At 48.7% G+C, this 23,262-nt stretch overlaps 1 protein-coding gene and 1 long non-coding RNA gene across 6 annotated transcripts in view; both read right to left on the bottom strand.

The window, feature by feature from the left end:
- The window catches only part of LOC122381839 (polypeptide N-acetylgalactosaminyltransferase 5-like), a 66,396-nt gene extending 49,835 nt beyond the window's left edge, over positions 1-16,561 (bottom strand). Inside the window, exons 1-2 of one of the 3 annotated variants that reach the window (XM_043366539.1) lie at positions 16,412-16,561; positions 12,125-12,751 (exon numbers count right to left, since the gene is read on the bottom strand). In XM_043366539.1, coding sequence (XP_043222474.1) covers positions 12,125-12,558 — 434 coding nt within the window. In that variant the 5' untranslated portion in view covers positions 12,559-12,751; positions 16,412-16,561. The remainder of the gene's footprint in view (positions 1-12,124; positions 12,752-16,411) is intronic. The other 2 variants (XM_043366538.1, XM_043366537.1) reach the window with 2 other exon arrangements.
- Positions 16,562-17,084: 523 nt separating this feature from the next.
- LOC122381838 lies at positions 17,085-21,764 on the bottom strand. Of its 3 annotated transcripts, none has more exons than XR_006256590.1 (5): positions 21,728-21,764; positions 19,756-20,122; positions 19,312-19,445; positions 18,885-19,145; positions 17,085-18,750 (listed from the first exon to the last, which is right to left on the bottom strand). It is a non-coding gene; the product is annotated as an uncharacterized LOC122381838 (long non-coding RNA). The 3 variants fall into 3 exon arrangements; XR_006256591.1 differs by having other exon boundaries at positions 21,693-21,747; XR_006256592.1 differs by lacking the exon at positions 21,728-21,764 and adding an exon at positions 21,592-21,606.
- Positions 21,765-23,262: the final 1,498 nt, after the last annotated feature.

The raw sequence follows: 23,262 nt of genomic DNA, 5'->3' as shown, positions 1-23,262 counted from the left end.
ATATGAAAAATGAGAAAAAGAGAAATTTAAAAATAGCCAATCGTAGTTGTGCTAGCACACCCTCCTGTAGTCCTGTAGCGTTTATAATACCTAAATAAAAACAATGAAAATGGAAGCTAAAATGAATGATGCAATATACCTAATCCCAAGCACAATTGAATAATGTGTATTATTACATGGCTCCTGTGTTAATTTGGCATGAGATATTTTTTACTATTGCCCGGCATCAGGTTACTGACCTTTCAGTGTCAGGTTACTGACCTTTCTGAAGGTGAGAAGCGGTTGCCATGTCAACGGTCAATAGTAAGTTGCTCGCGCAGTGGTGTTTGAACAAAAATTCAAATGTCGTAATTTTATCGTCGTTTTCTCAGACTGTTCAGTTTGATTTCGTGATTGGCTAGTCAAGTCATCTAGAACTGGGCCGTCATTTGAACATGTCCGTTCAAATGCCCCGATTTAATTTGTTGGAGCCGCATGAATTGGATGAGCTATTTTCATCGCGCAGGGCTCAGGGCACTAAAAAGGTGATTAAATCAGCAGAAGACGTCTTCATTGAGTTCTTGCAAGTAAAAGGCATATCTGTTGAAAGCTGCATGCACAGCAACGATGTCCTGGACAACGCTGTGAAGGAGTTCTTCATTACTGTAAAACGCAAGGACGGCGAACGCTACAAATCGAAGAGTCTCCACACTCTCAAGTACGGCGTGAAACAGAAAACAGAAACAGAAAACAGAAAACAGAAAACAACTAAGTGTGTGCCGTAGACATGTGACGTGGCTATGATTGTATATCCAATACATTCAATTGTACCATGATATTTGTGTTTGGATATTTTTTTATTACGGGATGAATGAGTAGGTACTAAGTAAAGATTCCGAGAGTTGGCCATGTAATAAAACGAATACTGCATGGGGGAGCGGGCAATAGCAAAAATATTGCCCTCTGTAACGTCACTGTCGCCCTCGGGTGAAGACCTCCACAAGTGCTATTGCCCTCGGCTTCGCCTCGGGCAATAGCACTTGTTTCGGTCTTCACCCTCGGGCGACAGTGACGTCACATCGGGCAATATTTTTTGCTATTGCCCGCTCCCCCATGCAGTATTCGTATAAAAATGCACGTAGCTGGACTTGTTTGACAGAAGGAGCATGTATGCTTCTAAATATAAGCTGCAATAAGATATGATGTTAGATAAGATAGCATAGCAGGAATTCAATGGAAGATAGAACTTTCAATTTTCATATAAGCTAAAAATGGATACAAAAGGAACCTGTTCAGGATATTCATACGTGCAGAATGATACGGCGGAGTTACAAAATCCGGTATGCAGAATTCATCCGGGCTGCAATTTCGGCCGCCTGCGGGTTACATCACTCACGGATCGCAGTCGAAATGAGGCGGAACCGGTGCGGACTGCGGAGGTGTGACGTGTGAGGGCGGAGCGGGCGAGGAGAGGGATCTGACCGTTACGTTACAATCAGCCGGTCTGGTCCAATATCGGTCGAATGGCGTCACATTTGCTCCGTTAGTCTTCGAGACCGGGAGACCATCCTCAATGCCGGCGGGTAGAGGAAACGCCTTAGCCCGAGAGCCAGCGCATTGGCAGCGGCCTCCGCTGATTAGAATAGTTTTGGACAAGAAGTTGCGTAAAAGGTGCCACATACAGCGGTTCAATGTGCCACATACAGCGGTCTAAGGAGTCCGCATACCTCAACGATACGAGTTGCTAGTCAGGAACCCGCGGAGCCACGGAAAGTGATACAACTCACAAACAGCTCGTTGATGGCTCGGGTCAAACATAAGCCCAAATCCCCCATATAGTCGGGCCATCCGACTGGCACGAGGTCGGCGCGCTACCCTAGGTCAATCGATCAGACGCCACCGCCGCACGCAAACTCGGCATACACCTGCGTCAGCCCATCAGTCGGCAACGCTACCGCCATCTGCAACCAGTCATCACGAACCAAAGAAATAAGAATCATTCGCACAAACGATCGAGAGCCCCCACGAATGAGAATAGCAGTGTGAGCTTTCCTCCTATGGCAGCTTAGGTAACCAGTCGTCGAGTACCTACCGACGTTTTCCAATTAAGAATGCGCCATCGTCGAAACTGTTTGATTCTTGAGTAAGTCGGAACAAAACTTGGCGACACTCTCAGCAGTTTCTGTACTTTGCACTGAAGTGTGAACTTCATCGCAGTCAGTTTCGCAATGGCAGCCTGAATCCTGCTTTCTACGAAAGGAGCACGAACCATGCACGATAATGCGATAGACTTACGTCCAAATTCAATAACAAAGTTTCTCGAATGTTGTGATAAAAGCCGAATGCTTTAGTTACTATGAATGCGCAAGTTGAATGAGAAAATATACGAAAAACGAAAAAATAACGAAAAAATATAAAACTGAAAATTAACAATGAACATATTGGCCACAAGTTAACGAAAATATGGCTCTAATTACTAACACTCACAAGTCACAACACCTGTTATCTACAGCATCAGTGCACGTTTCTACTCGGGAGGGCAGCAGAGTAAGCCACGGAGGCGGCTGGATCCGGACACCTGGAATGGCTGGTAAGATATGGTAAGATATGACTTCAACCATTTAGGCAGCTAAGTGGACACACCTGTGCTCGCTGGTAAGACACGACACGGGGCATACACCACAGACGTAGCTAAGTATTAGCATCTGTGCTGGCTTGTGAGACACGACACGGACTACGGAGCATATGCCATGGATAACCACTAAACAGGTACCTACCGGCAACTATGGGGATAAGACATGAAGCAGGGCATCTACCACGGAGGCAGTCAGGCATCGGCACCTGTGCTGCTTGGTCAGCACGAACAGGGCACCACAGGCCAACAACCATCGACAGACACCGACGATTGACGAAACAGGTGTGCTGCATCGATCGCCCTGTATGGCGGCAGACGCCGCAATGCCGGCAGGTAACGATAACGGATCACATCACTGGGAATGAAAAATGCTGAATGCAAATGCACGCTTCAATAGAGACCATGCGAACACAAATTACGTGCAATTACAGTCCATGTAGGTACGTCGTATGATTCAGAAAAGAGATAGATCTGCCCGGTATTTCATAGTTGCTTCATGAAACTGAAGAGACATTTTATTACGAAAAATGTGCAATAATATGATCTCCGTCACGCCAATTGTACATCAAAAGGTAGCTCATCCAATCATATGGTCAGAATCCATAAAATTTACATAAACCTGCAGGCCAATCTGGACCAGCCTATTTCGGGCAGCCTTTCAAAGTTCCGATCCCCTCACCATCCATTGTACTCTCCGGCAGCGAAATGGTTAATCCGGACTCTATTTCGACCGGATCATTAGCTGCGATCATCAGCAGAAATAGGATTGGGTCTGCATCAGCTGCTGCCTACACTCTTCCTAAACTGGCAGACCGATCGCCCACTTTCGCAGACTGGCTGACTGGTCACAGAGTTTATTGAGACTGACTGCCAGGTCACCAATAATATCTGAGAACGGACCACGTGGCTTCCTGACAGTCTCCGTCTAACCGTCCGATCATGCACTGTCCCTAAGGCTGGACAATAGCCATCTACCCTCACTGGACCACGTAATTCCAGAAAGTCTTTAGCTAACCGTTCGGTCTCACTGTTCCTAAGGCTGGCCATTCCGCCGCCTAACCTCTACAGGGTGGGGCAGCATAATCGGGAATGCTTTTTGGGCTCTGGTCATGAGTAGGCATGGCATTATTTTGATAAATTATATCATGGCAATGAAACGCCCAAAAGTTGTGCATCATCTGACATGACTACATCCATGAGCATGCAACTTCCTGGAAAAGAGCAGCAAAATAGTTCGACGGTGCTCCAAGTGCTTTGCGCGCGCCCATAGACACTAATGTTAAACGAGTAAAACAAGAACATTTTGTTTAAAACAATGCCATTCCACGTAAAGGTTGCTGGACAGGTCAACGTGTTATCACGGACGATAAGGATTGTGTGGGGATACTTAGGACAAAAAGTTAACGTAATCGTCGTAAAATAACTCTTAGCAGAGGACATACAAGATGACTCACTTGAATATAAGGAAGAAGCTCTTGAGCATATTAAAAAGAAACAATGTTCAAAACTTCAGCGACCAAAAATCTTATCACCGACTGGAATACGATAAAAAAGAATGGCATGCCATATAGGGGATTGTATCGAGAATATTGCAGCGGTCATGCAAAGTAAACATCCTGTTGAGGTGATGGACCTATGGGTGGTCTTCAAGGGAGGTGCACGTGGTGCACCCTACTTCATCGAGCCCGGATAAAACGAGCACCTCTGGTAAATACATCCACACTCTGGCAGACTCACGTGGAGTCGTCGGAAGAGAGGATCACTGACGGTCCAGATCACGTCTTACGAGGACTCTGTCCGTGCTGGTACTGCAGTGAGGACGACATGTTATTGTGTAGGGCACCTCCACCTGAGATGAACCAAAAACTTCTGGTCCTTCAACTCCGCCGATTTAAATCCGACCAAATTCTTTATATGGAGCGTTTTTTGGTAGAAGTTTAATGAACAACTTATCATCAGTAAAAACGGTCTTCAGTGCAAGGTACGAAGCTGATGGGCGATCATGGACAAGCAGGAGGCTGCACGTGCATGCGCGTGCTTTTGGACCCGCCTTGAGAAGGTCATCGACGCGAAGGGCGGTCAAATAGGATGAGGGATAGGTAAAAGGTGACCGATTGATGGGATGTTGTTAAAATAGTGCTTGGAGCTATATTTTTAAATTCATGACCAAATAATCCCGTTTCATATTTATTCCCGATTATGCTGCCCCACCCTGTAAAGGGCCTGCTAGCCGCCAAACCAGTCGATGACTGGACATGGTGCAGGTGCACCGTGCCTAATGTCGTTTTTCTGTCGTGTAGATGTAAGTAAAAACGGTATTAATCGAGTTAGGCGAAGCGTAAACGGGATAGCCGCAAGCGATCAGGGAATGATATTGATAACGAATAGCACCATGGAGGAAGAATTGCAAAGGTTAGCCACAATGCATAAGGTAGTTGAGGCAGGTAGCCGAGGAGGTGTAAAAAAGTCAACCTTTCAGAACTAAGCACATCTGAAAAGTTCCACTGCTCAACTTGGACGATTTTATTTTTTGGGACTAACAATCATAAATAGTGTATTAAATAGTAGTTTTCTTCCGTTTTATTTCTTCCAGCAAACATTCCCAAATTCGAGCGGAAAGTTTCTCCCAGAGGACTTGTTCCCGAGCCCCATAGCCGGCAATGTCACGGGACGAGCCTCTCCATCACTCTCCTGCCGGCGCGGCGGCTGATTAGGGCCCCCATACAGCTCCGTCAGATACGTCTGTGGTGCTGTATAGTCTGGTCGGCGCCCAGGCTCGGCGGCCGCTATCTACACTGGACAGCAACGCGGGGCTGAGGAGAGCGAGAGCCAGGGCTGGTGGGTCAGCGGCGAGCACGAACGAAGGGCCACGACTGGCGAGACACAGCCAACCAGCCACAAATGGGTGGACCCACAGGTGATCGAGCTGAGTCAAGACTGACAGACGAGTCACGAATACAGTCGGCGAGCCACGACAGGAGAGCTACGACTGCCAATCCACATCGGACGAGCCAATAGGTGGACCCAAAAGTGATCCGAGCCACGACCAGCGAGCTGTTATAGACAAGTCAATCAGTATATCAACAGCCGACCGAGTCACGAACAGCGTTCCACAGACACGGCCGACAAAGCACGACCGGTGAGTCGCATCACAAACTGGTCCTGCGATAACGGGACCGGTCCGACCCGTCTCGCTCGTCCGGAGAGGCACAGCTCTAGACATCCGGTCACCGTTGGCGCGGGGGTGGCGGAGGAGAGTTCGGCTAGGGATATTGAGTGGCGGGATCATATGGTGACCGATTGAAATAGCTGAACAGAAGTGGAGGCAAACAGCATCGCATGACGCTAAGGAGAAAGATGATGTGAATTTGCGTGTATCCTCTACTCTTGACGTACATACATTACGCAACACAGGTGGGCAGCACAGGGTAGAAGAGTGGACCCTGCTTCCGCGCAGCAGACCGGCCTAAGACCACTGGCGCACACGTGAATAGAATTAAAAGGGACCAACCATCCTATTCAGAACACCCGGCACCAGCCATGTAAAGGGGATATTACAAAAAGGTACAGCAGATTAGTCACTTCTGTAGGGTCTTCAGACTAGGTTTTTGACGACCACCACTCAGGAGTGTGATGAATAGCGCATTAGATTGGTCCACAGTCGTGGATGTTAAGAATTCAAAGGCTATAGACCCAACGATCGATGGCCGGCAGAATACAGGCCCATATTCACTATGCAGCGACCGGAAGTAGAGCATTGATCTGCCCGGAATAATGGACGACAAAGGCTGCCGTTCCGTAACGGAGACCGCAATGCATCACCCAGAACCTCTTACCACTTTTGTAAGGAAATCGCCAGGACAGTCAGGTTCCATATCCCGGTTACATTCATTTCACTCGACCGATTCTCGGCACGTCGGCCGCAAAAGGGCCATTTACTGCAGCAGCATGATGCATGCTCCCAATTTATGCACATGCATGACAGGAATGGTTTGTATTCAAAGTGGCAAAGTGCAATGAATAATGCTCCCTGGACTCTGATGTCCACCGGGGATGCCGTGGCGGGAATCCCGGAACCTAGCTGAGTATAAATTGATGCTAGCTGCCACTCTGCAGATAGTGCAAAGGTAGCTAAACAATCATCAATCACCCATCCATAACAAGCTCGGTTGATCTAGACCGCGTTGAAATTACTTTCAAGGCATTTTTGAAGCAGTGCTGGACACAATGGCATCGCTGTCTTTCATACCGGCTTAGAGCGGGAACATATGGCACTGGCAACGACAAGAAGTGAAAGTTTTAAAAAGTCGGACGGATATGAGAGTGCGGCCTGCATCTCTCACATTATCAGGATCAACGCCTTGCTGCAACGGGACATGGCTACACGGCTTATCGGACCATCACTGGCCGGAGTCTGCACAGTTGGCGCCGGCGAACCCCACTTGGAAAGGAGTCTAACTGGATCATCCCCGCACAAGGCCGAAATGGTCTAGTTGCTCTTTTCATTGTCATGCTAAGTAATTCTTTTCCTTTTCCCGCTCCTCCAGCCGGTGACACCGCCGCACGGTCCGGTGGACTGACGTGGCTGGAAAGCCGTCCAATGAAACCGCTCTTACAGCAATAAACACCGTCCGGTAACAACAGACGACATGTGTTTGAGGCGACGGCAGCTGGAAACGGGCGGGTATTACGGTCGGGCGTTATTACTGCAGCTGAGTAATACAAATGGTGTGGTACTCGAGCTGATAATGGTCCCACGCCGCCACAGTAGCCGCCAGATGAGATGTCAGGCCCACGCCCGGCGGCGGTCGGTGGCACGCCCACATATTGGTCAGTGGTCACTGGCCACTGATGGTCAGTCATGGCAACGCACACCATCACAAAACACCATCTACCCAACCATCCACATTGAGAGATACAGACCACACTGATACACCCACCAACCACAGTGGAACGCCGTCCACAGTGAGCAACCGCCCACATACCACACTGATACACACACCAGTAACCAACCACAACAGAGCTGGACACCGCCCACAAATTGACCATTTACCCACCGTCAATAGTCGGTCACGGTCACACAACCACTGGACATAGCCCAAAAACATCACACATGCTTAGAATCCGTCGAGACAACACTCTATTGGACACCCATAACGACCGGCTCCACGACTAAACGGGATCGGTCTACAAATTTGAGGTAGAATTGAGAGTGAAAAGCGCGGTAACGAGCCGTCGATATTTCCCCAGTAAACGGCCATTATAGGTGAGTCTTCAATCATCAGCAATGCGCCATAACTGTCGCAGATAACGTTGAACTTCCCGTGCTGTGCCCGTTGATGTTTCGCTCCACCGATGAAGGTTGGTGGAGGTCCACTTCTTTCAGTGAAGCACTGGCTAGTGGAAATTCATGCATCCACCTACTCTGGTGGGGAGAAAGAGAAACACTTCCATCGGCGCACATTATACAAGTAATTACTGAGGAGCAGCCTATTTAATCTAGGTATATCAAGACCCCCCCCCCCCCACCCCACCCCCACCGATGAGCCTGTTCATGCATCCGCAGACGTGACGCCCCAGACGTGACGTGGCCGAACATGCTGTAACAGACGTGACGTGCCACGTGCCGCGGCCAATGTGGCGCGTCACGGTGCGCCAATAGCGGCACCGTTAGCGCCGCGCCGCGGAGGCCGGCCGGCATTGTCACTAGGTGACGGTCGGAGCTGCCAGCCGCGGTCGGCACCGCCCCATGGAGGATGTGAGGAGCTGGCGACAGGAAACTCCACCCCGGTCCCAGAAGTCGAGCGATGACACCAATCAGAGGTCCTTACACGTCACCGGAGGTCGGTAAACGTCATCAATGATCGGTACACGTCAACGAACATAGTTGACGGAACGCACGTCAGCAATAGCAGACGGTTCATGAGGCGAGGAATAAGAAACATGACTGCAGTTATTGACAGGCCGCTTTTGTATCGAAGTTCCGTCCTGCCGAAACTACGGCCTAGTAGAGCGAACAGCAAGGGGGGAGACAAACCGGAACAATTAATAGCCCAACAATTTCAACCTCATTATCTCAGCCTAAATTGGGGAAACATAATCCCAGACGACTGTTTCAGTGTCGTAATAATTTCAAGTGACGAATTATGCCGAGACAATACGCCGGAAGGTCAAGCACGCCATAATAGCATAAAACCAGGGCGGTGAGACAATGACAGAGTAAGTCATTCTACAGACTATCTCTCGCCAATTCGTACACATGACTCATGTCGAGTTTCAAGTTGTCCATACAGCATGACAGCACGTCTCTCCGTGGCCGTCAGGTACCCACAGCCGCCCAGGAGAAGAGGGAGAGAAAGAGAGAGAGAGAGAGAGAGAGAGAGAGAGAGAGAGAGAGAGAGAGAGAGAGAGAGAGGGGGGGGAGGGAGAGTGAGAGAGGGTGCGTCTGCCGCCTCTTCTCCGAACGTAACTACGGCAGCGGCCAGCGCTGACAACGGCTATCGAATGGTGACGTGGCTGCCACGACACCCTGTTGCCATACCACGAACGAAGACCATTGACCAGCCATCTACCATGCACAACCACCGTGTCATTAGAAAACAGGCCTCACTGAAAGTGTGATAGTTGCCGTTAGCCTTTGTAGAGTAGCAGCATTGCGCGAACTGGCAACGAAAGCACTTGTGCCGACCGGGTAAGCCGCTGGAGTGGAGTGTTGCCGGGCGATAAAACTAAAAGCAAACAAGCGTTCTGTGTACCGGCATACTAGATCATTTCTAGGCCATTCGTATCGATTCAACGAGTCTTCGATGCCGCAAATGAGGCCATTCGGTCCACTTATACCCCACCGTTGTCACGCCTTTCCGTGCGCTCACAATAGCGACAATAGCATGATAGGATCAGCGACGTCCTGAATACACATCACTGTTGGACATTGCCCAATTAGGACATACTAGCGTCGCCAAATGCCATGGACGCTCCATTGAGTACCCACGACGGTACCGTGGGCACACAATGGGACCGGACCGTAGATTTTGCTCGACGGCTGACCAATGCCGGATCGTGAATTGACTTTTCAGGATAGCGGACGATGTCGTCTCTAATGGAGCTGAAACTTTACGATCGGATGACCGTTGGCAGTCACACATGAGGAGGAAGACATTGGATTCGGTTCAGGTCTCAAGGGATAGCCCGACACGCAATTCGCCAGCTATTATGCGAACAATATTAGCCGATACGGTGATACGTCAAATAACGTTTTAGTTATTAAATTTGTTTTATATGTAGCACGATTCTGCAATCTACAGCGCGTAGTCGATCCGTAGTAGGTCAGCCGTCCTGCAAAATCTGCGGTCAAATCGTAGCAGATTCTCTGTGCTACTGCAACTAGCACATAACACCAGGACTTAACGTGAGCCCCAAACAGCTGTATCACTTCAACTTGCATCTTACTGATGGATAATGCTACAGCTTTAGATTCTGAGCGTCTGGAATGGTCGAAAGTCTTCCGAATACTAAACAAGCTATACTGCCCAAAAACACGTCCAGCAGACACAATAAGGATAGCACGCCCACTTTAAAGCGTGCGCTCCCAAGTCACGTATCAGCCCAGGCTCAAATGGGCACTTAGTTGGAGCGCGATGCTCGAGAGCTCAGTCGATTTCAGAGAGGTTTCCGGTCCTTACTGGTCAGTCACATGTTGCTCTGTGAGAGTCATTAACTAAACTGACACCCAGCTATGATGAACCAGCTTCCAAATAACACTATCTTTGGTCCAACATACTCCTGTATTCGCGTCGGGCGTTCACGAGGACGTTCAAACCATCAGCAACTTTAGCCCCGCTCGTTTCTGTCTAGCATGTTCATTAGAGGTGGTCTGTTCTGTTCTGTTCCACCTGTCCTCTGTTGGCGCGCTGTTCTGTTGAGCGTTCATTACCAGCTGTATGTTCTGTTCTATCCGTCCGCTACTGGCGCCCCGTTGCTCCGCAGTGAATGACCGCTGAGTGGAGCGTCATGGCCACATGTCTGTGAGGCCGTGTCCGGCGCATTGTCTCCGGACGGCGACAACAGATTCACGGACGACGGTCCGTGATGCAGCGTAACACAGCGCCCCATCGACGACAGACGACAGCCTCGGCACGGGGCGGCCACATGACGGCAGATGGGCCGGGCGTGACACCCGTGACGCCCGTGACAGACGCCGACAGTCGGCAGATGTCTGCCGCCGGCCGCCGCCGCACCGCCGGACCGTCCGTGGCACAATGGTCGGGCGGCAGGTGCTGGCCGCTATCCCCGTTAACCGGTTGGGCGCGCGGGCGGTGGGCCGGTCGGCGCCCCGGTCACCGGCCTCCGGCCGCCGCCGCTCGGACCGGCCCGACCAGTGGTCACGTGCAAGACGCACCGCGGCTCGGCGCAGCTCCAGGACATCCTCGCGGCGTCAGCGGTCACGCATGCCTGAGTTGAGGTGTTCGACCCAGGACAGGATTGGGAGGAGCGGCAGAAGCCGGCGACAGTCTGAATACAGCGGCGACAGTCGAGGAATTTAGCAACCAACAGTGCCCACCGTATGCTGCAGTCCATGGCGTGGCGTAGACGGGGAGGTGGTAGCCAACCGGGAAAGTGAACGTACGATTCACCGTGTAACGAACCGAGTAATGCCTCGCCTAGTAGGAAAACGGTAAACGAAAGCCAGACAGGATGTTACCGGGGCTTCTGGCGCCGAAATCGACTCATCAGATCGCGATCAGATCAAAATGCATCAACACAGACAACGATCAGTTGGAGAGTTGATGAATGAGCGAGCAAAGAAACGCTATCGTGTGGACCGGGCTTTCGCGGACAGGCCTGTCCGATAATGGGATCACGTGTAACACATCCGTTTATGGTACCGGTGCGGATACAGCCGAGCGACAGCTGTAAAGTCGCGTGCATGCCCAGCGACCGGCACGAGCACTCTATAGCGTGAGCGTGAGCGTGGCTGAGCGCAGTGTCTCACACACGCTGATAGAGCGTCGCTACGGTGGGTAACCAAAGTCAGACATAGCTCCATGGGAGAATGTGAATGTGAGCCTACACCAGCCACGTTCCGACTTTGTCGCCATTACATCCGGGATTGTTAAGTACCGGATGGATTACACCAAATTACGTAATACGGTTGGTGCGAATGTCCAGTGTGCAAGCACGAAGGTGAGCAATGATGGGTGCATTAGGCAGCACTCAGTCTTCCTCAGGGTTTAGTTTTCCTACATTGGTACTGATCGCTATCAAATGCAACTCAAAAGTGCTCAAGGACTTCGCAGAATTGGGGTTTCGGCCTAGCCACTGTTACAGGCCAGCCGATCACACGGGAACCCGTGCTTAGTTTGTGATTCCCGTAGAACGATAGAAGTGTCATGAATACCAGACTCCATGTTCTCCAGCGCCTGCAATCGGTAGGTACTGTACAGAGATGTCTGCGATCTGTGTGTGCATCATGATTCAGTAATGGTTGATGTGAATTCGGTAGGTACTCACCCGTCCAGTCGCACGTCGGGCAGCGACCGGTTCAGCGAGATCATATCACTCGCCATCAGGTTGAACTGATTCTCCTTGAACTTTTCGTTCATCTCGTCCCGCTTGTCGCGCGGAATGTGCACTGGCTCGCCCATCTCGCCGGGCTGGCCCGGTTTTTCGGGCACTACGGCCGCCGGCTCCCAACGCACCAGCGCTGACCGGTCGTAGGCCAGGCTGTTGAGTGAGTGGGCCAGGGCCAGTGCCTCTCGCTTGCCACCGGGTCGTGACCCGTCCGCGGCGGCGGCGCCGTCTCTCTCGGCCCGCGCCGCCGACCGGCCCGACGGCGCCGAGCCGCTGTCCGCATAGTACATGAGCACTGCCACGTCCACCAGCAGCCAGACCAGCGAGGTGGCCAGCACGATCTTGCAGGTGTGATGTCGGAATTTGCGCAACATGGTGGCGAGTCGGACGGTGGCGGCGCGGAGGGACGCGTCACCGGCGATCGCGGCACACACCTGGCGGAGAGACCCGACCCGACCGGGAGCCGACCGCCGACTGGACGGCGGCAGCCGCAGTCAGCTGGCGCCGACCGCAGTCCGCTGGCGGCGCCGTCAGCTGGCCAGTCCACACAGCGCGGCCCCGACGTGCCTGCAATACATGGGAGAGAAGGGGCATGGAAAGGTGACGGTCAGGTGACAGTGACGGGTCGTACAGTGAGCGGCTACACGCCTTGAGCGGGCCGCAGTTTCACTTTCTCTTGAGTTACTAAAAACGACCACGACACGCAGATTTAGTGACACCATATCGGTGCTTACAGCACCGCAGCAGTGAAGGCTGCTTCGCATGCAAACCCTTTTGTTTGTTTGCGCTGTGACGTAGTTCAAAACACACAAGGAACTCATATGCGGCGGAAACGAGCAGAGGGAATTAAAGGGGGGGGGGGGCAAGATGCCAGACCAGGAATTTATCCGTTTAGATGGTCTTGATTGACAGGATGATGGATGATTAGCCATATTGACCAGACCACTGGATGTCTAATTCTATGGAGATGGACCCAAGCATCCAAAAATGATCAGGATATCATATAACACCAAAATGAAGCCAATTCCGCGCGCTATCAGATGAAATATACCGAGCAGAGCACCCTCTTCGGCTTTGCCGCCGGCCGCCGGTGTCTGCCACATAGTCTGTCCCATTCGCTGGCTGCAGAAGCTTTTATTATTCATTGACCAACAACCACAGACTTTTCCTGCCAGGACTACTGACAATAATATGTACAAATACTGAGTGGGCAACACAATGTTTGAAGGGTAACATGAAATGGGGTGAAAGGTGTGAATCCTCAAGGTGATGGGAGGTGATGTTGTTTGTGTTATATGAACAGCATTTAAATTTGAATTAGCCCACAACTTGGATTTGAGAATTAAGAATCTTTGGACTGGATGCATAGGCGTCGCCAGAGATTTTCGGTTGGGGGGGGGGGGGCAAAATCAACTGTTGTGTTAAAACTTGCCTTTCCCCAGTCTTTACTCACTCGTTTTACATATCATTCGACGCGCAATGGTGCGAGGAATCAAATGGTGACAAAGGTTTCCTTCTAGCTATGACATGTAATTTTTTATAGAAAAATTCGAAATTTTGAAATTTCATGACAAAAAACGACTGGTAGAATTATATAATAGTGGCTGCGATTGCCGACGCACTGCAGAGGGCCCCTGTGCAGACGCTCGACGCTCATGATCATTACCCAGAAAAAGGTGAAAAATGGTCCATTTTATCGGATCACCCTGCTAAAGCCTACATTCACGCATGCATGCAGAGGTTTTGCGTGAAATGCATAGGGCTTATCCCAGCCGCCGATCGTAGCTAAGTTGGGCATTCGGCGGAGAGTGAGTGTCGGAAGTGTGAATCGGAAGTAATTCATCTTTGCTCCAGTGAGAGGAAGTGTTTTGTTCACTCGAGTGTGAACAAAAGTTTCTCGTTTTTCGTGCGAAAGGAAGCGCTGCAAACACGAATAAAAACTGTTAAACGGAAACAAAAGTTACGCACGGCATAGCGGCAAGGGATCCCTTAGAAACAGGCTTGGGACTTCCAAGCCATTTCAGGCCACTCAGAGTCAGTGCTGACTCTCAGAAGCATGCTTAGGATCCCGGAGATCGGCGTGGGTCACCTCAAAAATGTACGTGTACGTGGTGCTTTATTTAGGGCTTTCCGAGCCCAAGGTGAGGCCCTCAGAAGCCAGTGTGGGCGGCGGGCGCTAGGAGACTAGGCCCAGGGTGGTGGAACCCTAGGATAACAGTGTGAACGCTCGGGGATTGTGTCGAATCCCTAAGGACCCTACGTAGGGACATAATAAACATGTGTTGCGGACCTCAGAGGGACACGTGAGCTGTGACCCCTCAGATGCCGGCTTGGGGTTAGCAAACTGCAGGGCTGCGGAGTCGATGGATTTTCGGCGACTCCGACTCCGACTCCGACTCCGGCTTTCAAAAACCAGCTCCGACTCCGACTCCGACTCCGGGCAGAATTGTCGACTCCGACCGACTCCAACTCCCGACTCCGACTCCACAGACCTAGCAGGGCTGCGGAGTCGACAGATTTTCGGTGACTCCGACTCCGACTCCGGCTCGGGTTTCTAAAATCGACTCCGACTCCGACTCCGACTCTGGTCACAACTGTCGACTCCGACCGACTCCGACTCCGACTCCGACTCCGCAGCCCTGTAGCAAAGTCTGTCGCCTCAAAAGTTTGGCTGAACTATCAGAGGACAGTTAAGGTTCTCAGAAATGTTCGAAGGCTCAAAGATCCCTGTATGGGCCCTCAGAGAACATGGACATCAGTGGGACTTTCAGAGGCCGGTTTGGGCCCTCTGAAAGCTTCTTTAGGGCTCAGTGGAGCTCCTTAGGAGCCTTTGTTTAAAGCAAGCTCATGAGCCCTGCGACACTTGTACGGTACTTGAGCCTGTCGCAGACATTTGACGAGAGTTGAGAAAGGCTGCGAAGATTTCGTTTCACGCTTTAAACGAAAATTGTGTCAGCACTCCAAAACTTATGAAAATCAGCTGTAAAATGCAATAAAGAACGAACTAGGAACATGGATTGAATCACAGCATTGACATTTCCGAGTCTGGACTCGGAGTCTTGAAGATTTTGGCGACTGCGAGTCAGATTCTGGTTTGAACTGCACGCTCCAACCGAGTCTGACCTCACAGGCATTCTCAGAAAGGTACCCCCATTTTTTCCCGACTCCAAAATCTCATCGGATCTGTATCGATCTCAGGGGGTGCCCGGTCCGAGGTTGGGGGGGCAAGCTGCCCCGCTTGCCCCCCCGTGGCGACGCTAATGACTGGATGACCTGCATTCTGACTGCAAGGTATGGTAATTTCAGTGGGATCTTCTTGCTGGTGCAGAGACACTAAGAAGGTGCATGTTGCAGTGCAGATTTTCAGTGTCACTTTCATGGAGCAGATTTCAAGTGAAGTGGTGTGGGCCTTGGTATGGTGAGGTGATAACTGAACTACTATGCGGGCGCATTGTTGTCAAAGAGAATAAATGACATTCAGCTGTGTTCACCGGGGATTATTAATCATTTGTTGCATTTTACACATCAAAAGTGCAAACATCTAAATTTGATGACGGAAAAGTTTAGATCTTGTTTGATACAGACTGCACTCATGCAGATTTCCAATCTGCTTGTTATGTCTGGCACAAATTTGTCATCCTAGCTTATGCTGCTCATCAACTTTTGCCATGCTCAACAGTCAACAGCCCAGCCTGAGCCTGGCCCCTGGGCCATGTTTCACTGATGATAGCAGCACGCTGCTATTACACGTGTCAAATTGGGTTTCCATGGAGACGTCAACAAGCCTATTCCTCCGCTCCAACACTACCAGAAGTGTGACGTCAGCTCGCAAAATGGAATAGCAGCGTGCTGCTATCACCGGTGAAACAGGGTCCTGGCCTAGGGCCTAGTTTTCTAACTCATAATGGTGTAAATGGGAACAAATGCTTGCATTAACAACCCGAAAGTCACTCAGGTTTGTAAGAAAAGGCCCTGTAATTTTATGTCCAATTTCCACAGAGAAATAACAGTGGAATAAATAGCAATACTGCTAACAAATTGAAATTAGATGAAATCGAAATCAAAATCAAGCACCCAGCCTGGATGGAGTGCAACCAAAAGCCAGACATCGTAATAAGATTATACAAGTACCCTTGCATCGTTAGATAACTAGTCTTGTTAATTCACAGTTACTTTCACCATATTTGGAGGCTGAAGCAAAATATTTTATTTTTATGCTTTACCAACCTATCTTGATCTCGTTTTTTCCAGCGCGCTCCTGCAGCATAAAAAGCACGGTGCACCATTTTTGTCTAGCTTGCGTCAATTTCAAGGATTCGGTTATGCTGACACTAATTTACTGCATTCTTCTTCGATTCATTCCAGCTTCCCCTGGCTCTGCATGTGTTGCCATGCCACCCAACTCTAAGACCATTCCAGTTTCCACATCTACGAATTTCAGTGATGTCACCTGTGTTTTCCAAAATTCCTATATAGCATTAACATCGCCTACAATGTTAATGCTTACATTTATCTTACATCTATTGAAATCACTAACGGAAAATGCAATGGTAAAATCCCTAACCCACAGCTCGAAGTTCGTTCATAAAGACGCTCGTGTCATTTCGCAGCTATGATTACTTGGACATTCGTGATGCACACAACAGTAAGTTCATTTAAGGAACTTTATTGTCACGAGTGTACATACTACCAGTTCGTAGCATCACAGTCAGTCGCTACATTTACCACATATTTATGATTCATTGTGATTAGTAAATCACGTTACGAACAGTTTCTCAGAAAAGCGACAAAACATTAAGAGAACAATGATAAATGCAACAGGCTAAGGAGAGAGCTCAAAGGAGAGCTGTGTCCACAAATTAATTGTCAATCCTCGAGACAACAAAAAGAAAAAACAATGCAGCAGTTGTACGATGTATCATTTATCAGCGAATATGCAGCGCACTTACACTAAGCTGCAAGCAGTAACAAAAGTTTTCCGCTTCAGTTTCGACGGTTAGATTAAAACACGTCTGCAGCATAAACCCCCTTTGTAACTAGTTTACACATTTCGTGTACCTACACATGTACCAATCACATAAATTCGTCTGATATTGCGTTTGAATGTCTAGCAATATTTCTGGTACTGTAGACGCTTCATTTTGGATTACTAACAACAACAAAAAAAAAAGGCAAAAAGTGCGATGACGTCCTCTTACATGGCAAGATTCCTCCATCACACGATGATACAGATAATGATGCACACTGACTAGGTGTTCTGTCGGTTAGCAGACACAGACTGCAAACACAGCGTGACAGCCCGAAATCAACAGCTAAATCCTGAGTATTACGGTGCCTGTGCGCACCGACACCAGAAAAATGTCCACCTACATAAATGCGAGACACAATGCGTAAATAACGATATAAAACGCAAATCTAGTTAGCGAATAAATTACCTGAGGTAACAAAACAGAATCTGCCCAAAAAGCAGCAGACGTGCCCTAAAACTAGATTCAGCATATGCGCTGTAATACTGACACTTGACAGTTCATATGCATATCAGACTGCAATGCTAACTCTTCACGTCTTTTTATGGTTGAACTACTGAATAATAATCCATGGCTCTAGCAAGTTCCCAAGGCTACACATTTCTAGTAAAGCCAAAATCCACCACTCAGCATTGCTTTAATTCCGTTCATAGGTATAATCTACCTAACCACCTAAGTGGAACATCGGAAATGCAACAATAGAAGAAAAAATTCGAACAGCACCGTAGTTTCGTGCAACTTTGACCACCAAGGGCAATTTTGGCCCACTCCTGGAAAACTTATTTGTTTTGCTGCAACGTTTTACACTTAGGGAAAGTGGGGCAAGACGGTCATGGTAGGCGTCCCTGGCCGTTTAGCCCCAATTTCCCCTAAGCGTAAAAAAGTTACAGCAAAATAAATTAGTTTTCCAGAGGTGGGCCAAAGTTGCCCTTGATAGTCAAAATTGCACGAAGCTACGGCATTCAAATATTGTTGATAAAATCGATTTTTTTTAACTAAATGAGTTGGACGGCTAGGCCAGGGTTTCGGTAGCTTCATCCGTATCCAGAATCCATTCCACCGAAGTGCCCATTATCACTTGGGCGTATGGTCCCACATGTCTGATCGCAAATACCACCTTAGACGGCTTAGGCTACTAGCACGACACAGCAGTGCGTCGCTGGCTGTGAGGACGCTTCACTCACTCTAGAGATTACCTGTTAGGCTGTTACCATATTTGTGATTCTCACCTCTAGTAAGTAAACGACACGGCAAACTCCATGGATGAACAGGACCTTGGCCGAAGAAACGGTCATCAACGACAGGTCATTTGTCCCTGAGTCCAAACGACAGACAGACTTCACCATCACGAGTCAGCCCCAGACCAGTCACAGGGCACTTACGACTAATGGACCAATCACGATACAGGTCATGGTTATTCTGTTATGACGGCCGATTTGTCGGTGCTCTAGCGGACGTGAAGACAAGTGGAAAGTCCAGTCGCTCCTGCTCAGTGGACTGACGGCTGTGCTATCACTCCGGGGTACGGCGGCGGCGCGTCTGAAACGAACGACGAGCCATAGTGAACACAAGCTAACTGCAGGCAGAAATCTGGCAAAACACGTCCAGCTGGCTACAACAAGCCTTCCAATACAGGTTCATTTACATGTTACGGTACCCATTCATCCACTCACCCGAAAGCGTACTGTCCACTGATGATTGCGAGTTGGAGAATGTCCGGGGCGGCGCCGACGGCTGCTGCGGGTAGGTGGCCGACTGCAGAGGGTTGTACGCCGGCTGAGGGTTATACGCCGGCTGCTGGGGGTACGGAGCCCCCTGCTGCGGGTACGGAGCGATGGGTGGCAGCGGGTGCGTCCGGGAGCCGCCCGGCGGGGCTGGCTGCGGAGGGCGCATCGTCACCATCGGCCTCATTTGCATACCGAGCGACGGGTCGGCTGCAAAAACGACACAGCGTGGCAGGTCAGAGCCCAGCATGGTTTAAGAACCGTAATGTAGTAAAACCACCAATCAAACCAGTCGTCATCATTTACAAGTCATTCAATAGAAGTGTGAAATGTTCAACATTAGTGTTCTAGCCGTGGCGCCGGTCTGTGTACGTACGGGGGCGGATAACGCGTCCCCTCGACTGCCGGTGCCGAAACGCCGGGCAGCAAGGGCAGCAGTAGCAGCAGAGGCAGAAGGTGATCCCAACCACCACCAGCAGAGTCAGCGATAACACGTGACCCAGCAGTTCCCTGCACAACAGACCACAGCAAAACCATGTGACCAAGCACCTTCCTGCACAACAGACCACAGCGGAACCACGTGACCCAGCACCTTCCTGCACAACAGACCACAAGGAAACTATGTGAGCAGTATCAGAGGTCAAAGGCAAACCATATGAGCAAATAGGTCGGAGTAAAACCATGTGAGACAGCACCTCCTTACACAACAGATGACATGGAAACCATGTGACCCAGAGCTTTCAGCAAAACAGGCCAGGAGAAACAGTGGGTCAGCAAGAAGGAAAGACAGAGACAGCAAAGAATTGACAGCATACATTACCATTTAGCAAATTCATGTGAATGTTCAGCAATCTTGTGATACTCATCCTCTGCACAACAGATTTGTGCCACATTTAGCCCACAGCAATAGATATTCTCTGTATCCCAGGGCTGACTTGGGCAAGTGTACTCTTCAGAATCATCACCAGTCCCTAAAATGCATGTTGTCATCTTGAAATATTACTTGATCCAATCACTTGAGCTTAGAGTTGCTTCAGTTTGTTGCAGAGATTTGCTGGCAGGCTTATAATAAACAAATTGTTAGTCAACAGCAGCCTGGTGTCTGTATGTAAAAGTAGTCAGAAAAGCAATACTGCATCAAAATGCTGATTGCTGACATTCATTGACTTAAAATCTATGCCAAACACCTGTGGAGCAGACAACACAAGATTATGATACAGATAGACTCGAGTCTTAACCCGCGCCCCGCTGGGGGCCGGGGGCGACCCTCCCGTTTTTCGCCAATAACTTCTAAACGCGTTGCGCCAGTGACGTCAAACTTTCAGTTCCTAATCATACATCAACTAAAGATGTTTCCTGAAAATTTGAGCGAAACCCGTCGGATATTTTTTTAGAAAATGACGTTTTAATGACGTCATGTCCGCTATTTTTGCCTAAAAAAATGGCAATATTTCAAATGCCGCTAACATCTTCATTTTTAAAGGAATCAAGAACCAAGACCTAACAAAAAAGGTTATAAATGATTCTACTTTGTCTATCAAATGGCTATCTCGATTCTTTTTTTCAAATTTTGGATTTAACCCAAATTTTTTTCAAAAAAACTGACTTGGGAAAAACTTAAAAAATCCAAAATTTTGAGTGTATAAAAAAACGGAATACATGTCAAAGAAGTGGTCTATGTGCACCTACATATCAATTTTTAGAAGAATCTGTTATAAAATGTGGGAGTTATTCAAAATTTTATGATGTTACGATTCATGACACACATAAAATTTGAATAATGATTTTTTTATTTCTAGACTTCGTACGGGAACAAAAATAGCATCATTCGATTTGCCGTGAAAAACTGAATCAGTATACAGTAGACACATTTTTAGGCCTTAACAACCAACTTCAAAATTTGACCTCACTTGACATGACCTTGACCTGACCTCGACCTGAAATTCATCAGAAAACACAAAATGCAATAAATTTATTGACTCTCTATCCATTTTCTTAACAAATCAAATTGATCAAATTTACCAAAATTTGTTGACTGATCTGCGCCCCGTTCGTCGCAAACGTAACTATTATGGCATTTTGCAAAGCATTTTGTTGAAAGCGTTGAAAGAAAATGATTTGTGTACCTATGACATCATTGCAACTAATGTGATGATTTGTTCACAGAACACACAATCCTTGGCCCATTTTCAAGTTATGTTGCTACCGATTCAATTTCACATTGCAAAGATGATTTCCGTACTTTTTCTAATGATAACTAGAAATACAAATCTTTTGTGCTTTTTGTGGTCGTATTATATTAACAATAATATTAACAAAATTAAAAAGAATCGGGAAAAAATATTATTAATATTGAAGACGTCATCAAACATATGCCGTTAGAAGCTGGTTAGAAGACCACCTAATGCACCACTTCTCGGCTCGCGGCGGATAATTATAAACAAGGCATTATAAATAACAAACAAACAAACAAAAACTGAAACGGTTTTTGCAAATATTATGATTTCTGATGCTCTACAGAGTATACCGAATGTAACGGAAGTTGGCATAGATTCAGCACAGCTTCAGCACAGCACAGATTCGGTAGGGGCCGAGCCTGTCTGGGGCCGTATTCACGTCGATCATTTTCGTAAGAATTTTCTTAAGTTTGACCTACTTCTTAAGTAAATTTTTTTATTCACGTAAACTCCGTCGATAAAAACTTAAGAAGTGTCGACGTGAATACCAAATTATACTTACGAAAGAAAATCGACTTACGAAGTCGACGTGAATACGGCCCCTGGTCTATATACCTATAGCTGATACTGATACTGATATGCCCGCGCTACTGATATTTGGTACTCTCTTAGCAGACGTCACCCCAATTGCCAGATCTAATGGCCAGTTGAAAAATCTAGAGACTTTTTGAAAAGTCTCTAAATGGGCAGGAAAATCACCCCAGGGGTCAATTAGGGGGCGGGGAACACGAATTTGACACTTATTTTGGCCTAACTCCCCTCCTTCATCCCTTAATCCTCCCTTAAAGGACGGGGCGCGTCAAAAGTGCCTCAAGGATTCGCCTGATCGCCAAAATAAGGGTCGCAATCGATTCCTCGCGTCAACATGGGGCCGCAGCCTCACGTTTCAGATGTGTGCAGCGTATCCCTTATCCCTTAATCGTCCCTTAACGGACGGGGCGCGTCAAAAGTGCCTCAAGGCTCAAAGGCTCGTCTGATCGCCAAAATAAGGGTCGCAATCGATTCCTCGGGTCGATATCTAGCCGCAGCCTCGCGTTCCTGATGTGTGCAGCGTATCCCTTATCCCTTAATCGTCCCTTAAAGGACGGGGCGCGTTTAAAGTGCCTGAAGGGTTCGTCTGATCGCCAAAATATGGATAGCAATCGATTCCTCGGGTCGATATCTAGCCGCAACCTCACGTTCCTGATGTGTGCAGCATATCCCTTATCCCTTAATCGTCCCTTAAAGGACGGGGCGCGTTAAAAGTGCTTCAAGGGTTCGTCTGATAGCCAAAATATGGATAGCAATCGATTCCTCAGGTCAATATCTAGCCGTGGCCTCACGTTCGAGATGTGTGCAGACTGCAGCGTATCCCTTATTCCTTAATCGTCCCTTGAAGGACGGGGCGCGTTAAAAGTGCCTCAAGGGTTCGTCTGATCGCCAAAATAAGGGTCGCAATCGATTCCTCAGGTCAACATCTAGCCGTGGCTTCGGCTTCCAGATGTGTGCAGACTGCAGCGTATTCCTTATTCCTTAATCGTCCCTTAATGGACGGGGCGCGTCAAAAGTGCCTCAAGGGCTCGTCTGATCGTCAAAATAAGGATCGCAATCGATTCCTCGGGTCGATATCTAGCCGCAGCCTCACGTTCCAGATGTGTGCTGCGTATCCCTATATCCCTTAATCGTCCCTTAACTCTTAAGGGATAAGGGATACGCTGCACACATCTGGAACGTGAGGCTGCGGCCACATGTTGACGCGAGGAATCGATTGCAACCCTTATTTTGGCGATCAGACGAATCCTTGAGGCACTTTTGACGCGCCCCGTCCTTTAAGGGAGGATTAAGGGATGAAGGAGGGGAGTTAGGCCAAAATAAGTGTCAAATTCGTGTTCCCCACCCCCTAATTGACCCCTGGGGTGATTTTCCTGCCCATTTAGAGACTTTTCAAAAAGTCTCTAGATTTTTCAACTGGCCATTAGATCTGGCAATTGGGGTGACGTCTGCCAAACGTCTGCTAAGAGAGTACCCATAGGCGGTCCCAGGGGGGGGGGCACGGGGGCCATGGCCCCCCCTTTGGTGCTGAAAGGTGGGGCCATACTATCTTTTGGCCC

The sequence above is a fragment of the Amphibalanus amphitrite genome, unplaced genomic scaffold (assembly GCF_019059575.1).
Source record: "Amphibalanus amphitrite isolate SeventyFive unplaced genomic scaffold, NRLGWU_Aamphi_draft 000128F_arrow, whole genome shotgun sequence".
NCBI classification, from domain to species: Eukaryota; Metazoa; Arthropoda; class Thecostraca; order Balanomorpha; family Balanidae; genus Amphibalanus; species Amphibalanus amphitrite.
Note: the sequence above shows the minus strand (reverse complement) of the source record. Positions and strands in the feature narration are given on the sequence as shown.